Genomic DNA, 20,355 nt, shown 5'->3' on the forward strand with positions numbered 1-20,355 from the left:
TATATTATGTATGAGGAAAGAGAAAGGGAGGGAGGAAGGAAACAGATTGTGTAGATACAAGGAAAAATATCATCTGCTTGCCTTGGAAAAAGCCACCAATTGAGGAACCTTTGCCAGAGAGAGCAGTGACATGAACACACACACACACACACACACACACACACACACACACACACACACACACACACACACACACACACACACACAACGAATACATGCAACATAATAAACTCAATCTAGAAAACTTACAATAAAAAACATGAATTTACTTTTAACCAACCGGAGAAAGTCAACGTGTCTCAGGAAGAGGAAGAGGAGGAGAGGGAGAGGCGCCCCCTTGAATTCTCCATTTATTCTAAGGGGGAGAGGTGCCATTACTCTGACCCCCTGTCTACCTGGGTGAACAATAGTGGCTTACCTGGCAAGCCCGATAAGAGAGAGAGAGAGAGAGAGAGAGAGAGGGAGAGAGAGAGGGAGGGAGTTTGACTTTTGTTTGCCCTTCGTTTGTGTTTGTTTGTGTTTAAAGAAGCTGGATTTATTTTTTAACTTCGTATTCATAAATTTATTAACATTTTTTTTTTTTTTTTTTTTTTACCATTAAGAACTACGATCCATCTTCTAGAATTATAACTTTTCACAAATTACCAGTCATTAGTAAAGTCATCTCCTTATTGAGTAATTTCCCCTTATTAATAACTCCTAATTAACAACTTGGTATTTTTTCCTATCAATAACAAACTTTATTTTCTTAGCGATTAAAACATTTCTCTATTAAGAATTGTTTTTTCCTTTTTTTTTTTCTTTTTATAATTTTTCCTTGTGTATTTTCTCTAATTAACGACTTGATATTTTTCCCTATCAATAACAAACTTTATTTCCTTAGCGATTAAAACATGTTTCCCCATTAAGAACAGTCTTTTCGTTCTTTTTCTTCTCATTTTCCTTGTCTTTTCTCTAATTAACGACTTGATATTTTTCCCTATCAATAACAAACTTTATTTCCTTAGCGATTAAAACATGTTTCCCTATTAAGAACAGTCTTTTCTTTTTTTTTTCCTTTTTTTCATTTTTCCTTGTGTCTTTTCCCTTCATTTCTCACCGCTAATTTTCTCTCGTTCACAAGCAATCCCAACCCTTTGCCCTGGTTACTCTTTACTCCTGTGTCTTCCTTTGTGTTCCTTTATATATCCTACTTGGTGATAGCCTTAGATTTATTACGTCAACGCCAAAATACCAATCAGGGAACCAGTCTGTCATTCAGCCAGTCAGTCAGTCAGTCAGTCAGTCAGTCAGTCAGTCAGTCAGTCAGTTAAGCAATCAGTGCATCAGTTTATTAGTTGGTCAGTTCAATAATCAGTCAGTCAGTCAGTTAATTCGTCACCTCCAGAACTAGACTCTTATATATTCTAGGCGATTTTTTTGTGCTTATTAATATATGGATTGATTTGCTTGCTTGCTTGATTGATTGATAATTTACTTGGTTGCCTCCTTCATTGATGTTTATGCTGCAACAAAATAGAGAACTTTTTTTTTACTGTACACCTTCGCACGTAAAAAAATAAAAAAATAAATAAATAAATAAAAAAAATAACCAGTCAGTCAATTAAGGAGTCAGTCAAACAAAACGTCACCTAAACCTTTTTTCTTTTCTTTTCTTCTTCCTTTTTCCCTTTTTTCCATGATCCTTTCTGCCCTTTCTTTATGGACTGACACTTTGAACAGGCCTTTTCTTTCACCAGTCTTTTGTTACCCTTGACCAGTGGCCCTCTTACACACAAAAAGGAAAAAAAAACAAGAACTAATTATAACATTAGGCGTCCAGCAAGGCGGTATTCTGTCCTCTATAAAGGCAAGATCTACCCACACACCAGTCCATCCATACCTTCCTTGCTTCCTTCCCTTCCCTTGCCTCCCACAATACCCGCGCCCGTGATGTCAATGGCTGGGCGTCTACTGCAAGTGTTCCCTGTTCTTTACCTTCGCGGCGCCGCTACGGTTATTCCCTCGTAAACTTTATAGACTGTGAATATTCGTTTTAAATGTGCGGTACTTCCAAAGCCAGAGGAGTCGTCCCGGGCATAACAGGCGCATATGTTACGGACAACGCGCTGGAGAAAACATTATTTAGTGGCGTGGGTTGTTTGTTTGTTCCACCCATGAAGTCTCCACCCAAAGCTTCTCTCCTTTCTTCCTTCTTCTCCTTCATTATGCTGTTATTTTCCTTCATTATCTATTGTTTTTTTTTTCTTTCTCATTTCTCTCCTTCGTTTCCGTGATTGAGGGGTTGTTTTCTCTCTCTCTCTCTCTCTCTCTCTCTCTCTCTCTCTCTCTCTCTCTGATCCTCATCATCATTCACTTTTATTTTCCTTTTATCCCATCAAACACGCATCACCATTAATGTAACACACACACACACACACACACACACACACACACACACACACACACACACACACACACTTACTCGTGATAATTTTGTTGATTTGCTTTGGTTAATGTGGTGTAATGTTGGTAATAACACTGCTACCTTTACCCCGCGCTTCCATGCATGAGCTTTGAAGACACAGGTGAGAATTGTGTCACCTGTGGACCTCTTTATTTATTTGTTAGGTTTGTTTATTTTCTTGTGTCTGATTATTTTTCTCTTTCTCGTTTTCTTCCTTCTCCTCCAGTCAGTTGTTCATTCTTCTTTTTCTTTTTTTTTATTTCTTCTTCTTATATATATATATATATATATATATATATATATATATATATATATATATATATATATATATATATATATATATATATATATATATATATATATATTACCCTGAAGTGTTTCCTGCAGAATTTATAAGCCTAATTTAGATTTTTTTGGATTTCGTTAGGCCCATCGGACGTGTGTGTGTGTGTGTGTGTGTGTGTGTGTGTGTGTGTGTGTGTGTGTGTGTGGAGTGTTTAAATACAAGAAACTTTATACATTAGTCAGAAAGTTCTTGTATTTACGATTTTGAATTAATGCAAAATACGATATCATCCTATCTCCTCCTTCTCCTTCTCCTTCTCCTTCTCCTTCTCCTTCTCATTCTCATTCTCCTCCTCCTCCTCCTCCTCCTCCTCCTCCTCCTCCTCCTCCTCCTCCTCCTTCTCCTTCTCCTTCTTCTTCTCCTCCTCCTCCTCCTCCTCCTCCTCCTCCTCCTCCTCCTCCTCCTCCTCCTCCTCCTCCTCCTCCTCTGTTTCATGGTAATTATCATCCTGCAGGTTCACATTTTTGGTGCATGATAGACAGCGACCAGCATCAATGGAGTCAGGAAAGATTTGTTAGGTGTTTATTAATGGTGATGCTTAAAAGTCACGTCAGGAGGGAAAAATATGAAGACCGGGGATAATATTTTAACCAGGGTTCCCAAGTCGTCTGTTTTGATACCTCTTAATTTCCTCCTGGGGTCAAAACGAGGAGAAGGGGTGGAGATGGGGAGATAGGCAAGTGGATAGATGGTTGGGGAATGGAGGTTTGGGGGCAGATGGGGAAATGGGTAGATAATTAAGAGGAATAGTGAGTTTGGAGATGGGCAGATGTGCAGGTAGGTAAGGGGAAGGGGTGAAGGTTGTGTAAGAAGGAATGGGGGAGATGGGGAGATGGGTAGGTGTATGTGCTTAGTTGGAGTAATGAGGAGTTGGGAAGGGGAGAAAGGAAATGATGGGGAGATTGTAATGAGAATGGGAGGATGTTTTTGGAGATGGGAAGGTGGTGGAGGAAGCGAGGGGCGAGGAGGATGGGAAGATGGGTAACAGGAAATGGGGAGATGAGAGGGAATCATTTTTGGAGATGAGGAGATGGGAATGGACGGGGGAGTGTGCTGTTCCCCTCTTCTCTCCCCTCGTTTCCCCTCCCCCCTCACCGAGCTGGAAAGGGTAACATTTTCCTTCTTCTGCTCCAATGTTCCTACGAGGTCGTTGTTCCTCACTAGTCTTCTCCACAAGGCTCTCCCCAACCTCCTCCCCACTCAATTCTCTCCCTCAGGTCCTCTCCAATGCGATCCTTCCACCTTTTGGTCTGTCACGTCAATCCTCTGCCTTCTATCTCTATATCCATGCCCTTCTTCTGGCCCTCTGATGTGACCGGACTATTCTCCTATCTTGTACTGTCACCTCCGTTACTTTGTTCCTCTTATAAAACTATTTCTCACTTAATACCTCCTTGTCACCCCAAGCATCCGCCTTAATACTCGTCTCTGTAATCTCCAACTTGTTCTATCTGCTTTCCCTATTGGCTACGTCTCCGTATCTTATGACAATGCGGGTTTAACTACCGATTTGAACACTTTCCCCTTCAATGTGACACTTAATTTTTCGATTCCAATTCTTCTAACCTGAGTGGATACGGTGAATGGTCTCTCCATCCAGGCTGCCGTCCTCTGGTATATGAGAGTCCAAGTATCTGAACTCCTTGACATCCTTTAAATTCATATCTTGCATCCATACTTCGCTATCCTGTCAACCATTAAAATTCGGATACTACGTCTTCTCCCTGCTATATTGTGATAGAATATTGGTAGATTAATGAAAAAGGAGTAATTTTGAGTGCATCCATCCGTCTCCCTCTCCCTCTCGATCTCTAAAATTGCGGTAAATTGCGGTAGGGTAAAATATCATGCTTGTAGTTGTGGTTGTGAGAATATTAACTCTTGACTAAGATATTGGTTCTTGTAAGGTTGTGAGAGTGGTAGTAGTGAAATAGTTGTAGTTACACTTGGTTTGGAGACAGCAATGTTGGTTGTTGGCTGAGAAATGTTAATTGTAGGGGTGAAAAGTGTGAAATAATGTTTAGTTTTAGTAATTGTGGTTGTTTTGGCGGAAAGTTTAAAATGTTGGTAGGTGGGTGAAAAAATGCAAGAATATTGGTTGAATCTCAAAAAAAAATGTTGGTAATTTTCATAGAAGGGCTTCAAATGATGGTGGACTGAGACACGCCACAATGCTAGTTGAAACTTGAAAGAAAACTCGTAAATGTTGATTGGGTGGCCAATGATTGTGGTAGAAATACGAAATATTGGTAGATTTGGTAGCAATACGAAAAAAAATGTTGGTAGATTGTGAGGGAGACGTAAGAATATTGGTTAAAAGTTAGTAGGTGCAAGAAAAGCCGCAGGAATGTTGGTAGTTGTGGTAAGCTGTACAAAAAAAAAAAAAACATTCGTAGATTCAGAAACAAACATTCTGATTTTGGTCGAAGTATTGGTTGAATGTTCAGGTGTATATATATACGTATATGAAATAGAACTGGTAGAATTGTGATAGATACAAAGAAAACGAGAGCCAGAAAGCCCACAGATGTTGGTAGCACTGGCTCTCTCTCTCTCTCTCTCTCTCTCTCTTTCTCTCTCTCTCTCTCTGTAGAAATTGTAAATATAATTGAAAAATATTATTATTATTATTATTATTATTATTATTATTATTATTATTATTATTACAACAAAAATTGAAAATATATATAAATAAATATTGTAGTTGTTGTTTTTGTTGTTGTTGTTGTTGTTGTTGTTGTTGTTGTTATTCTTGTTGGTGTTGTTGTTGTTGTTGTTGTTGTTGTTGTTTGTGTTGTTGTTGGTGGTGGTGGTGGTAGACGAAAATTATTATTATCATTATTATTATTGTTACATAATCGCATAGTATAGCTTGTGGGAGTAGGAAAAAACGGAAGGTGAGAGAGAAAGAGAGAACGGATGTTCTGTAGGGAGGACTATATTTACTCAAAGAGATAAGTTTCATTATCTTATTATACAGTGAGATGCATTATTCATTTAAGATGAAGGGAGGAGAATAGGTTACATTATTATTTTAGTTATTCCAAGAAGTGATTGTTTTGTTAAGTTAGTTTTTCCTTAATGTGTAAAGGCATAGATACTTAAGAAACTTGAGTATTATTTTCTACATTTGTAATAAGAGTAAGGAAAATTTGTGAACATGGAGAGGAGATATGCTGAGGGCGCCACCCACGCGGACCAGCCTGCAGGGCTTCCCCAGGCTCAGAGTCCTGCAATGGAACGTGCAGGGCCTGCGACCCAAGAAACATCAAGTCCTACAGGTCGTCTTCGAGGAGCACCTTGACGTTGTGCTCCTCCAGGAAACACTGACGCCCGCCGACTTTGAATGGAGGGTGGCGGGCTACACCCTTCACTCGCTCCCCACAGCGGAGGGCACCCGAGGCTGTGCAGCGCTGGTGAGGAGCACAATCCCTCACCGTAGGGTTGCAGCCCCAGTCAACTGCGGGGACGGTGTGGAGGTCCTGGCGCTGGAGCTGCAGGTGGGAAGTCTCCCGCTCCTGGTATACAACGTATACAGGAGCCAGCGACACCAGCTGGAGGCAGGAGAGCTTCTCACCCTCGCCTCCCACTCCAGTCTCTTGGTTGCGGGCGACCTCAACGCCCACCACCCCATGCTACAGTCACCGTCCCCAGCCAACGAAACGGGCCGCCACCTGGCCGTGCTGCTCGAGGAAATCCCTCACGTGTGCCTTCTCAACACAGGGGAGGCCACCCACACCCGGGGAGGAAGGCTTGACCTCACGTTGGTCTCGAGTGACCTGGCGGCAGGCGCTACGTGGCAGGTGCACCCGACCCTCACCAGCGACCACTTTGCCACCCTCACCACCCTCCCAGTGGCCCCGCCGGTCCCACCCCGCCCGCCCCCACGCTGGAACATAAGGAGAGCGGACTGGACCAAGTTTCAGGCCTCTCTTGACGAGTGGTGGGCCGCTTATCAGCCGCCCGCCGACCTACATCAGCAGGAGAGGGACCTGACGACGGCCATCCAGACCGCAGCCGCCGCAGCCATCCCCAGGTGCACCCCGAGCCGCCGCCACCGGACAGACTGGTGGTACTACAACGAAGAGGTGCGCGAGCACAACCACCGTGTCAACCAGCACAGAAAACTGTACAAAAGGCGCCCCAACCCCAACAACCTAAGACTCCTACAGGATGTGGTGGCCCGCGCACGGCAGGTATCCCTGAGGGCCAGAGAGGCTAAGTGGCTGGAGTGGTGCGCCACTTTTAGCCACCACACGTCTCTAGGCCAGCTGTGGAGGAGCGTGAGGACAGCCTCCGGCGCTGCCCCGCCCCGCCCGCCCGCCCACCCGCACCCGCAGCAGGAGGCAGAGAGGCTTGCCACCATGTTCACCACGCGGAGCTCCAGTGACCAGCTTCCTCCCCAGACACAACGCATCCAGCAGCAGCTCCGACCACACCGCGACGAGGCTGTCAGGGAGGCGATGGAGGAAGCCGACGTGACTGACCAGCCCTTCTCCCTTCAAGAGCTGGAGCGGGCTAGGAGGAGAGGCCGCGACACGGCAGCGGGGGCGGACGGCGTGCCATACTCCATGTTGGCGCACGCTGGGCCGGCTGGGGACGCCGCGCTGTTGGCCACCATCAACGCCTCATAGATGGCGGGCTGTCTGCCGCCCGCGTGGAAGGAAGCCGACATTCAGCCGATTCCAAAGCCGAGGGAGCCCACCAAGATCAGACCCATCTCTCTCCTCAGCTGCACGGCCAAAACGGCTGAGAGGATGGTGCTCGCGCGGCTGCAGTGGCACGTGGGGCCCTCTCACCCACATGTGTTCGGCTACACCCGCGGAGTGAGCACGGCAGACAGCATCCTCGCCCTGCTGACCCAAATTGACCACCGCCTCGCCGTCATCGTCTTCATCGACCTCGAGAAGGCGTTCGAGCTAGCCAGCCCTCACGCCATCCTCGACGCACTCGTGCGGAAAGGGGTGCGAGGAAGGCTGCTGGCCTGGCTCCGCGACTACCTGCAGCGCCGCCGCGCCAGGGTTAGGTTCCAGGGCCTGAGGTCGACCTTCAAGGTACTTGAGAACGGGACGCCCCAGGGCGGCATCCTCAGCCCTCTACTGTTCAACCTGCTGATGGAACAGCTAGTGGCACTGCCTTTCCACGCTGGCACCGTCCTGCTGAGCTACGCCGATGACCTCGCCCTCGTCGTCACCGGAAGGGGCAACAAGCTCAGGAGGACGCAGCAGGCACTCGACCTCATCAGCGGGAAATGCCAGGACCTGGGGCTCAAGATCTCGGCAGAGAAGTCCCGGGCCATGATGGTGAAGGCGGCAGACCCAACCTGGCAGCTCCGCGTCCAGGGAGTTGAGCTGGCATGGACCAACTCCTACCAGTACCTCGGTGTGTGGGTGGACAAGCGGCTGTCCTTCACAGCCCACGCCGCCTACCTGAGGGAGAGGACGCAGTCTAGGCTGAACGTGATGCGGGCCATGACGCGAATCAGCGCGGGCGCCACTTTTTCCGTCCTGCGCCAGTACTACGTGCACGCTGTTCGCTCGCTGGTGGATTACAGCGCCCCCGTCCTCATAGCACTCTCTCCAAACCAGCAGGAGCGGATCGAGGTGCTACAAAACACCGCAATGAGGACCATGCTGGGGGCACCGAGGTGGTCCAGCGCATGCGTCATGCAGAGCGAGACCAGACTGGTACCCCTCACCACCAGGGTACAGCAGATCACGGCCTGCCGCGTAGCGAGGGTGCTGCAGCGTGACGCGGAGGGAGTGACACAGAGGAGACTAAGGCTGGCGGGGACGCAGGGTGCCGAATCTCTCCGCCGCAACCCGTGGCTGCTGCAGTGCACGCTGGCTACCCACAACCTGGCTCGCATGGAGAACTGGCCACAGGCGGACCTCCCTGCCCCCACCTTCCGCGCCCCAGCCCCGTGGGAGCCACCCGCGGCAGAGTTCTCCGCCACACAGCTGCCCGCCAGCAAGGCGCTCTGCGCCGTGGAGGAGATGCGGCAGCACGCCTTCATGGCCATGGCGCAGGTCACCGAGCCAGACAGTGTTGTGTACTACACCGACGGCTCGGCTGACCCTGACAGCGGAAGGACGGGCGCTGCTGCCATCACCAGAGGGGCCGAGGTGTGTGAGAGGACTCCCGACCACTGCTCCACCCTGCAGACAGAACTGGTGGCCATCCTGCTGGCCCTGGAGCACGCTCAACACCGGCGGGAGCGCACCGTGGTGCTCCACACCGACTCCAGAACGGGGCTACAGGCTCTACAACAGCCGTATCCCAGCGACAACGTGGGCCTCGTCACCGCCATCCTGGGTAGCCTCCAGAGCCTCGCCGCGCAGGGGCGGCGGGTGAGGCTCAACTGGATACCCAGCCACGTGGGAGTACGAGGCAACGAGGCTGCTGACGCAGCCGCCAAGAGAGCTGCTAGTGGCCCCCAGGTGACAAGGCATGTGCCGCCCAGCCTGAGCCAAGTGAGGGCGCGAGCCAGGCTCGCCGCAACCAAGCGCGCCCGCCACACGCACCGGCAGCTGGAAACAAGGAAGAGACAGGCAGCTTGGTACGCCTCCGCCACTGGCTACCAGTCGTTGGACGCCTCCCAGCAGCAGCCCAGAGCAGACGGCGTGTTGCTGCAACGCGTAAGGCTGGGCTACTGCACCAGGGAACAGCTGTACGACGACTTTCGGGGGCAGGAGTGCGACCACTGCGGGAGGCACAGCCGCCACCCGCTAGTGCACTACCTACTGTCCTGTCCGGCCACCGCCGCCCTCAGACCAACGCCGCCACCACCGGCCCATCCTGTAGGCGGTGATCTCCTCAGCAGCCGCGAGGCCAGGGCTGCCCTCATCGTCCGCCACACGCCCACAGACCTGATGCTGCGAGTTCTCAGGGCAGCGCCCCCGCCCCGCTGAACAGGTCGCAGCTCCTTTCCTGACCGGCGAGCAGCACTCCTCGCCGCGCCACCGCACCGCCCACCACCGGGACCCAAGACTCCCCCACCTGCGGGCTGGTGCCCGCTTTGTGTATTATGTACATTCATGTATATTTTTTCCTTTGTGCAATATGTATATATGTATATGTTGACATAATACTCAATAAACCTTTAATAATAATAATAAAGTGAATAAACCAGAGACTTAGGAAAAGATTGTTTGCTTGACGACCTCCAGTTTCCCTTAAGTGACTTAAAAGACGCTCACGTATGTGGGTTTGGGCAGGAGAGGGAAATGATCTATTCACCCTAGCTAGAGTGCTTGGGAAAGTCTCTGAGAGTCGCAGAACGGCAAAAGGCAAGGTAGAGTGCTTCGCGCATTCCCTGAGAGGCCTATCCCGCCGCAGTGGCGTGCACCGACCCGGAGGAGTTACGACGTCGGGGGTACACTGCTGTCTGCCTTCCCCGTACGCTGAGACTGTGGTCAACAGCAGCCGGTGGTGGTGGTGGCTACTAGGCTCCACTCCCCACCCCTCCCCCTGGCATTGTAACATTATTATTATTATTATTATTATTATTATTATTATTATTGTGTGTAAATATATGTAATAGTTAATTTATATTAGATTTATTTATTAGAGAGAGAGAGAGAGAGAGAGTATTATTAAACTTTATATAAACAATCCCTAATAATATTGATAATAATAATAATAATAATAATAATAATAATAATAATAATAATTTATGTAGTGTTGTCTATATAAATTACATAAATACGTACATATTAGGAGGGAGAGAGAGAGAGAGAGAGAGAGAGAGAGAGAGAGAGAGAGAGAGAGAGGATTATTAATCTTTATATAAACAATCCCTAATAAAAATGATAATGATAATAATAATAATAATAATAATAATAATAACAATAATAATAATAATAATAATAATAATAATAATAATAACAATAATAACAATAATAATAATTTATGTAGTATTGTCTATATAAATTACATAAATACGTACATATTAGGAGAGAGAGAGAGAGAGAGAGAGAGAGAGAGAGGCTATTATTATTATTATTATTATTATTATTATTATTATTATTATTATTATCATTATTATTATTATTATTATTATTATTATTAATTAATTAATTGTTTTAATTTGTTTTTTATTAATATTTAAGATTTTTTTCACTTGGAGAAATAAAAAAATCTTTCCTTTAACCTATTATTATTATTTTTGTTATTACTATTATTATTATTATCATTATTAATATTATTATTATTATTATTATTATTATTATTATTATTGTGGTGTGTGTGTGCGTGTGTACGTGCGTGCATCTGTAAATATAGTTTAAAAAAATAATGATAATAATAATTTTCGCGTTTAAATTAAAAGAAAATAATTTAAAAATAATAATAAAAATAATTTAAGACGCGAATTATTAATGTGACTTGTAAATAAATAATAATAATAATAATGATAATAATAATAATAATAATAAATATTACCAATTATTATTGTTGTTATGAATATTTCTCGTGTATATATATATATATATATATATATATATATATATATATATATATATATATATATATATATATATATATATATATATATATATATATATATATATATATATATATATATATATATATATACTGGAGCTGTCTCAGATGAAATCTCCTCCTTGTTGTATTCGTAAGAAGTGTATAACTGTGTATTACCTTGAGATATTTACAAGAAGCCTAGTTGAAATGGTACTTCCAAGAAATGTACAGAAAAAAACTTATTACAGCCTATTGGAGTTACAGGGTGGTGTGACGAGGGCCAGCCAGCCATGGTGCCGTGTGCAGCATGGTGTTGTGCGGGGAGCGACTGGGCCGTATCCTCCTCAGCTGTTAAGTGCAGCTGTTAACTTTTACTCTCAAAGTGAAAAGTTAATGTTAGCTAAAAGTAAACGCTATCCTCATCGACTTTCAGCGTAACAATTAACAGAGGTGGCTGCTTTCACAGTGGAATGGTTGCTTCATAACCTTGGCGCAGAAATGAATTGAAAATTATTTCACAACAGAAATGTGTGCGCGTACAGCTGGACCGTCATGTTCGGATGGCAGTTGCACCAAGCTGTCAGTCCATGGTGTTGAAGACAGTTTAAGGAATTGTGGGAGGTGGGGCACTATGGGATGCAGAATGCTTTCCTGCACAAGATGGTTATACTGCAAATAAAAGAACAAATAAGCAGGCGATCCTTAATTCTTCAATACATCAAGAACAGGGTGTGCAAGAAAGGCTTCCTTGCCATCCACGGCCTCGGTGAATGCAGGGTCAGGAGTGCCATTCAGAAAGTGCCTCCTTCAGGGACGCCATCATCTGACAAGCGAGGTCGGCACACATCACACAATAAGATCGTGGGCAGAGAGGCTGCACTTGTAAGGACCACATCAGGATACTTCTAGCAGTCCTTCCACTACAGCAGGCCAAACACGCCCCATTTCTCTATTTGGACTCTACTTTAATCATCAAGAAACTGTACGTGTGCATCACCTGGATGATTGACAACCATCCCACGAGATGAGTCACCTTACACGACGACAGCGACATCTTCACCTCAGCATTCAACATCTTCACAGCCTGCGCAACTTGTGACGCCCTCAACATTGCCGCCACAAATCATGAAAACGATGCCTCAGAAGTAACAGAATACAGGAAGAAGCAGGAAGAGCAGAGAAAGATAGCTACAACACCACATTTAATGAAATCTTTCCAAATTAATGGTGATGTCTCGATCTTCAGCAGGCTCTCCCAACATTAACAATCTCACTAAACATTGCCTATTACAAAACGCGAATTCTGGGCTTAAAATGTATATATTCACATCATCAAACACAACAATATGTATGTTTAGCACGAGACCACGGCAAGGCGGGGCTCAGTAGAACCAGCTAGTTGTTTCAAAGACTGGATACCCAAAACGATTCAACAATAGGGTCTTTAGCAACCTTGTTCCGTGACAGCTGCTGCTCCGGCCAGAACGAAAACATTGATATAATCCTGAACTTCCTCAATTAACTACACTACACCTGCAAGTGAACCATTCTTTCCTTGTCTCAGGCGCGTTCGTTCATTTTGAAAAGGAGTTGAAGAGATCTGGGAGCAACTACGCCCCCCCCTCCCCCACCGAGCCGGAAGACTATCACCAGGGAAGCAGTAATGAAAAACTACGATATAATTTGCGTGAATCAGTCTTTCTTTCTCACCATACGCGATCTCACAGTTTCTACTAAATTCCACGCCCCTGTCCTGGCCCTGATCCACGTCTAGTCCACCTACAGATCGTCTTCTTGGTCCTACAGTTCGTTAACATCAACCTTGAGTTCTCCAGTGTCTTGTTCCTAAAGTTCTTGGTCCTGCAGTTTGTTACCTCCACCTTGAGTTCTCCAGTGTCTTGTTCCTAAAGTTCTTGGTCCTGCAGTTTGTTACCTCCACCTTGAGTTCTCCAGTGTCTTGTTCCTAAAGTTCTTGGTCCTGCAGTTTGTTACCTCCACCTTCAGTTCTCCAGTGTCTTGTTCCTAAAATTCTTGGTCCTACAGTTACCTTAACTACTCAATGGTTTATATTTTTCTTTGTCACTGCATCACCCGTGGTTTGTGCAACATCATACTGCGTCCTTTAATTGTGGTAAAAATTGAGTCCAACCTCGTGCACTGTTGATTCTTACATAGCAAGCTGTCAATTCGCCATCTTGGTCAGCATTTTAACCGCCTCTGGCTCACTACAATCATTAATGTAACGAATGTGACTTGGTGTGTGTGTGTGTGTGTGTGTGTGTGTGTGTGTGTGTCTGGGGAGTGCGATAGGTAGAAAACGAAACTTGTAGATTCAGATTAGTATAAAGATTTTATTTAAATTAGCTATAATCTTAGAAAACGATGCATAGAGACTTGAAATAAGGCAAAATGGTTATTATAATTAATCTTTTAAAGGTATATACAACAATTTCAACTTTATTTTATCGTTTTGCATATTTAAAGACACCAAACTAATTACATGGAAGCCAATAAAGGAGTCAGAAGGTTGTGGGGCAAGGATCGAGGGTGAAACGCCTTCATTGCTGGCTGTCTCAACCTTACCAAGTTCTCCAATGCGTTTCTCCTGTTAATAAAATAGCAAACATATTAATCTGTCACTAGAACCAAAAAAAAAAAAAAAAAAAAAATCTTTAAAAACCAGTACAACCTTCATTAGAGTCATTAGTATTAGAGATACAGCTAACTGTTTCAAAATATGGTTCATTAAGTCTTTCAGCGTGTCATGCCCGCTCAGTTCACTTCACCAGTAGCAGCAGCGGAGAGAGGTCTCGTGGCGTGACGCAGGACTTGACGAAGGAGTGAAATGGTAAGCTTTGTAATGATTATGTTAAATTAACACTCACTGGGTGGAATTAATGCGTAACTCGTAAGATAGTGAATAATTAGCTTGAATAGGTGAGGATTATGTTAGATAAGTGTGATTGGGGTAGGTCTGCCCATATGTGGTGATTAGGCTAGTCACGTAGTTAATGATTAGGTTAGGTGAGCTGATTAGGTTGGCCTAGTGAGGTTGGCTAGGTGTGATTAGGCCAGATGGTGATTATAACACTGCTCAGGTGACGTACTTAAGCTTATCAGGTGAGAATTAGATATGCTGAACAGATATTAAGTTATTTATATGTCCAGGGGGAAATAATTAGGCGAGTGATTAAGCTGTAAGAGTGATTAGACTGCAGGCAGCGTAATTAAGCTTGTTAGGTAGGAAGTTGCATGTTTGTCGAGGTGATCTGACGTGTGACTAAGCTTACTGAGGTGAGAATTAAGGAAGTGAAGTCGAGATTATTTGCACACGAATACGTACGAGCGCGGAAGAACATGATAGATTGGTATGTCTGTGGCCGCTGCTTTGTGTTCCCTCGACTTGTTCGCTGTGGTAAGTGGTAATTGGCTTGTTAACCCCTTCGTTACCGATGAAGTACCTAGTACTTCATGTGAATTTTCGGCTGCCGAACCGATGAAGTACGTGCGTACTTCATCGCTTATTAATGATACCCAGGGCTCCATATTTCTCGGTTTGTATGGTTTTAATTTACGACAGTGACAAATTGACTAATTGGCACCTTGTGTTTCAAGGACGTTGGCCGGTGGTGGCGGGGGCGGTGATGTGTAGAGACGTCGCAGTGAGCGTTTTGATACCAGATAGCGCCAGAATTTTTAATTCTCGCCGGAAAATAAATACTTTTTGGGGCAAGGTTTTACAAGCTTACAAAGGTGTATCGTTGCACAGTAATGCGTCTGAATTTTAAGTCAATTAATTTCGTGATAACTGACAGCACATGACATTGTTTGAGCTTCTATTCATAATTTCAGATAATATTCTTAAAAGAGCCTATAAGTGTATCAAGGCAGGCAATCTGTAATTTTCTACTGACCTCAATGGAAGTATACTAATATATACTTGCATTTTCATGTACTAAACAACAGGCAAATCCATTTAATGTAAAGAAAATATAATTTTGTATCAGAGACTTTATTTTTGCGGTACGATCACTATCCTCGGGTACTTGGGCAGCGAGCAAACCTAAACACAGACACTCGACTACCCTGCACAATGGATACATCACCGCCACAATCATGGACTACAGCGGAATTAAGAAAATTCTTGAAAGAACGAGCTATACCCTATTCTGGATATAGTAAAGCAAAGTAAAGGCCTTTGTATCGGCAGAACTGAGAGGCTATTGTTTACACTTTACACTCCCTAACGGCGCGCGGCGCTTTCTTTAACTGAAGAATCATGATCAAGATAAGTACGTCGTACGTCCGCCAGCGGTGCTGTTCTTTTTTTATTTCACTGATTACTTTCATATACAGGACGTGTCAGTGATATCTGATATTTTTCAACATTCCCAGATTAAATGCACAAGCCGAAGTCAACATCCTTTTATTTTTACTGTTTATACTTACTTAAAAAAAATTCATTACCTATTTTTAGTTTTATCTTATAATTCAATTAACAAAGCCTTATCATACACCAGTAAGTATGAATATTAATATTAAGGGTTATGTTTTTAATTTTAGATACACTTGTGCAGCAATTCATGCTGTACTTTTCCTGCACATCGATTTCAAATTTGGCTAAGTCACCCCTTTGCACCACGAAATCGGAGACAATTAAAAATGCTGGCGCTGATAGGTATCTACCAGCCTCACTGCGACGTCTCTAAACCCCTCAGTGTGATTTGACAGTGACACGTGTTGCGCCATGGCGTCTTTGTTTTCCCCCAGCAGTGATTCTGAGAGTTATACCACTCTTGATGATGACTTGCAAGGATCAGACGATATTCCAACACAATCAGAAGGCCTCGCAAGTGATTCAGATGATGACTATTTGGTAAAAAATGACAGTGAGGCGAGTAGTGATGACCAATATGATAGTGATGGTGACGATGAGGATACACCAGCCAGCCCCACACCTCACACCTTCACACTCATGGCTGATCCTTTTTCTGATCATCGTCCTGGCACTGTTCCTGCCATAGGAGAAGATTTTTCAGGTGTTCATCCTGATGTCCCACGGGGTAACATTAGTGCTCTGGACTGCTTCCAGCTATTCATGTCAGACGAGGTGGTAGAATCGCTGTGTTTGTGGACGAATGTCCGTGCAGCCAAGTTTTTCGTTGACAACCCAACGATAAGTTGTTCAATGCATTTCTTTATGTTGAAATACCATCTTGTGTCAGCTTGTTTTCATAGGAAATCATGTATAACAACTTCCGATTTGAAAAAGTATACATCCCATGAGCCAAATCTATCAAAAGACATGAAAAATAATACTTAGATGATTAAATATGGGCATAGAAATGAACATTAACTACCTACACGAAAGCGCTCGAAAAACTCGGTCCGGGGGAAGAGGGTTGGTACGCGTCGGGATCATGGAGTCGGTGACGAAGGGGTTAAGTACCATTGCTCATTACTTTCATTCATTCATTATCTTTTTATGTATGTTTATATTTGTTGCACACACACACACACACACACACACACACACACACACACACACACACACACACACACACACACCTTTAAGGGGAGGGGATACCTTAAAAAATAACACTTTTCGATTAAGGTTAAAATTGAGTTATTAAATATCATAGTCTTCCTTAACTTGTCTTACGTTTTCTGTGAGCACCACAAGTTGATGCCATTCTTCCTCATATTTTTAAATCGCCTTTATTTACCATTATTAAAGGGCTTTAAAATAAATTAATACCCCACCGCGGTCAGTCCTGCCAGACGTAAAAGAATTTGCTTGTGCTCCGCTACCCAAGGCCTCTTCATTTTAATATTGTACCTGGAAGCGTGATTCGTTATAATAAAGCAAAGCGTGAACGAATAGATGCACCAAACAAGATGATAGAATAGAAAAATAATCAAGAGTTGCGTTGTTGTAAGTCGCCGCCGCACGCTGCCATTGTTTCACCGCCACAATGATAATAATAATAATAATAATAATAATAATAATAATAATAATAATAATAATAATAAGGCACTTACAATTTACACATCTATAAAATATGAGTAGAGGGAAAAAAAAATTGACAGGACTAGATACCTCAGGGTGTGTCGCCTAAAATACGCCTTACAAAAAAAAATAAATAAATAAATAAATAAATAAAATCTGCAAAACTAATCGGCGAATTTCAGCGAAAATTGTGGAATTGCTTCATCAAGTAGTGAGGCACACACACCAACACTTAGGAGGATCAGACGAATACGCCCATTACCACGCCCACACTCTCACACGTCCGCGCCCACACAATCTCGCCCTCACAGGCCCGCGTCCACGTATTCACACGCCCGCGCCCACACACTCACACGCCCGCGCCCACACACTCACACGCCCGCGCTCACACACTCACGCCCTCGCTCTCACAAGCCCGCGTCCACGCCATCAAACGCCCGCGTCCACGTACTCACAAGCCTGCGCCCACACACTCACGCCCGCGCCCACATACTCACACGCCCGCGCCCACACACGCCCGCGTCCATGCACGCACTCACGCCCGCGTCCACGCACACACACACGCCCGCCTCCACGCACTCACGCCCGCCTCCACGCACTCACGCCCGCGTCCACGCACGCACTCACGCCCGCGTCCACGCACCCACTCACGCCCGCGTCCACGCACACACACACGCCCGCCTCCACGCACTCACGCCCGCCTCCACGCACTCACGCCCGCCTCCACGCACGCACTCACGCCCGCGTCCACGCACGCACTCACGCCCGCGTCCACGCACGCACTCACGCCCGCCTCCACGCACTCACGCCCGCCTCCACGCACGCACTCACATCCACGTCCACGCACGCACTCACGCCCGCGTCCACGCACGCACTCACGCCCGCCTCCACGCACGCCCGCCTCCACGCACGCATTCACGCCCGCGTCCACGCACGCACTCACGCCCACGTCCACGCACGCACTCACGCCCGCGTCCACGCACGCACTCACGCCCGCGTCCACGCACGCACTCACGCCCGCCTCCACGCACGCACTCACGCCCGCCTCCACGCACTCACGCCCGCGCCCACGCACTCACACGCCTGCGTCCACGCCCTCAAACGCCCGCGCCCACACACACACACGCACATGAACACGAATTCATTCAACCATTAGAATGCTCATGCACTCAGAAATCTGGTGACGACACACTCAAAAATCTGGAGACACTCAAAAAATCTAGTCAGGCACCCAAAAGAATAGTCATGCACTCAGAGACACAACTCCACACACACACACACACACACACACACACACACACACACACACGCACATTAACCTTCTAAATTTGCATTAAATTTGTCTATTAATGTTTTGTTGTATTAAACCAGATTTTTCTTTTATTTTTTTTTCCTCAATTCACCTCGAAGTTGGGATTTCTAATACTTATTTTCCTAATTTGTTATTCATGTGATATATATATTTTTTCTTATACTGTTTTATTTCCTCGTATATTTTTCTATAGAGGGTTTCAAAAACGTATCTCTGGAACCATAAACTGACTTTGAATAGCAATAATAAACTTCGAAGGTGTGAGCAGAAAGTTTTAAATTATTATTATTTTCAAATTGTAAGTTATTCATAAGTTTATCCTCGAGATTATATTTTCACTTCTCCAGGACCAATGTCGCTACCCTTCTGCAATATTAAATTTGATTACAACTATAGATTTCGTGTGCTTTACATTTATAGGGGTGACTTGACAAAGGCTCTCTCTCCCACAGGCTCCTCCTTGGCCAATCAGCACCGAGGCAAAGTTGATTGATATACAGGTGTGAATTCAGCTGCCTCCTCGCTGTTCCCGTTGCCAGGATACCATGTGATCGAGGCAGTGTTGGGGAAGGTGAAATTATTCATCAGGTTCGTCTTTTAAACTTCTAATATGTATATAATGTTGTGCTATTGAAATTTCTGCTGCCATGCGAATTTCAATCATCCTTCAAATATAATTGGGAAGTATTTATTTAAGGCACATTTTTCAGTTTCTTGTCTGTCATACTGCTATGCTTTTCAAATTTCCTTTCTTGAATGTGACTGAATTTTTGACGCAATTCACACAAAATATCGACACATTTCTTGCATAGTGCATTGTACTTTTCAAACTTGCTCGGTTTTTTCGTATCATGTTTGTCTAGTCATAGTCTTTTAGGCAACCAATCCCCAAACATCTCATACTAAGAATCTCGGCACCTTTTCCACGCCTCATTCTTTTCAAAGGTTGTTTTGTAATGAAATCAATTATCAAACCTTAAGAATCTCAGCACATACAAGCTTCATGTGTCTAGGAGCTAATGGTCCGTTTCCCTTGCAGGTGTGACGTGTGCTGCTTCACTCCATCCCATGAACAGTTGCCCACAGGAATCTCTACCACATCAGGCCTGACATACTCATTGCAATCAGGGAGTCGAGTTTCATCAGGAAGAGAGGCTGTGTCACTACCTGTAAGCCTGACGAGGTGTTAGTTAAGTCAAGGAGCGTCATCAGGAAGAGGGGCTGAGTCTTGCTACCTGTAAGCCTGACAAGAGGAGTCAAGGAATTTTTCATTGCAATCAAGGAAGAGTCAAGTTGTAAGAAGATTGTAAGGCAAGAATTTTAAGCAGAATAATTGTCAAGCAGTTAACAGCAGGAAGAATGCAGCGAGAAAAGGGTACAAGAGTTTTCAAGTAAGAAGATTGTAAGGCAAGAATTTTGAGCAGGAAGGATATTGTTAAGCAGTTTAGCAGCAGGAAGAGTCCCTTCAAGCTGTTGGTGGGAGTGACAAGCATCCTTCAGGACTTGCAAAGGCTGAAGTCCTCAACACTAGTCTCACTCAAGTTGACACAGGAGCTCTCTGACACAAGGAAAACAAATCATTTATCCTATTGTGTATTTATTAAACTTTTGTGATTAAACAATAATGATTAAACAATATATATATTATCTTGTACATACTCGTACTTAGGGAATGATTAAACAATAATGATTTATTAAACAATATATATATTATCTTGTACATACTTAGGGAATTATACTAACAAGTTGCAAATAAA

At 44.6% G+C, this 20,355-nt stretch overlaps 2 protein-coding genes and 1 long non-coding RNA gene across 3 annotated transcripts; all 3 read left to right on the forward strand.

Annotated features, from left to right (window-relative positions):
• The first annotated feature begins 5,965 nt into the window (after nt 1–5,965).
• LOC135098763 (uncharacterized) lies at nt 5,966–7,426 on the forward strand. The gene has a single exon (XM_064001156.1). It carries the CDS (start codon nt 5,966–5,968, stop codon nt 7,424–7,426), a length of 1,461 nt encoding a protein of 486 aa, XP_063857226.1.
• Nucleotides 7,427–9,703, forward strand: LOC135098764 (uncharacterized). The gene has a single exon (XM_064001157.1). The coding sequence runs from the start codon at nt 7,427–7,429 to the stop codon at nt 9,701–9,703; it is 2,277 nt and encodes a 758-aa protein (XP_063857227.1).
• Nucleotides 9,704–14,020: 4,317 nt separating this feature from the next.
• On the forward strand, nt 14,021–20,234 carry LOC135098766 (uncharacterized). The gene is made up of 3 exons (XR_010267339.1): nt 14,021–14,124; nt 19,051–19,186; nt 19,638–20,234. It is a non-coding gene; the product is annotated as an uncharacterized LOC135098766 (long non-coding RNA).
• The last annotated feature ends 121 nt before the right edge of the window (nt 20,235–20,355 follow it).

Source organism: Scylla paramamosain, unplaced genomic scaffold (genome assembly GCF_035594125.1).
Source record: "Scylla paramamosain isolate STU-SP2022 unplaced genomic scaffold, ASM3559412v1 Contig79, whole genome shotgun sequence".
Taxonomy (NCBI): domain Eukaryota; kingdom Metazoa; phylum Arthropoda; class Malacostraca; order Decapoda; family Portunidae; genus Scylla; species Scylla paramamosain.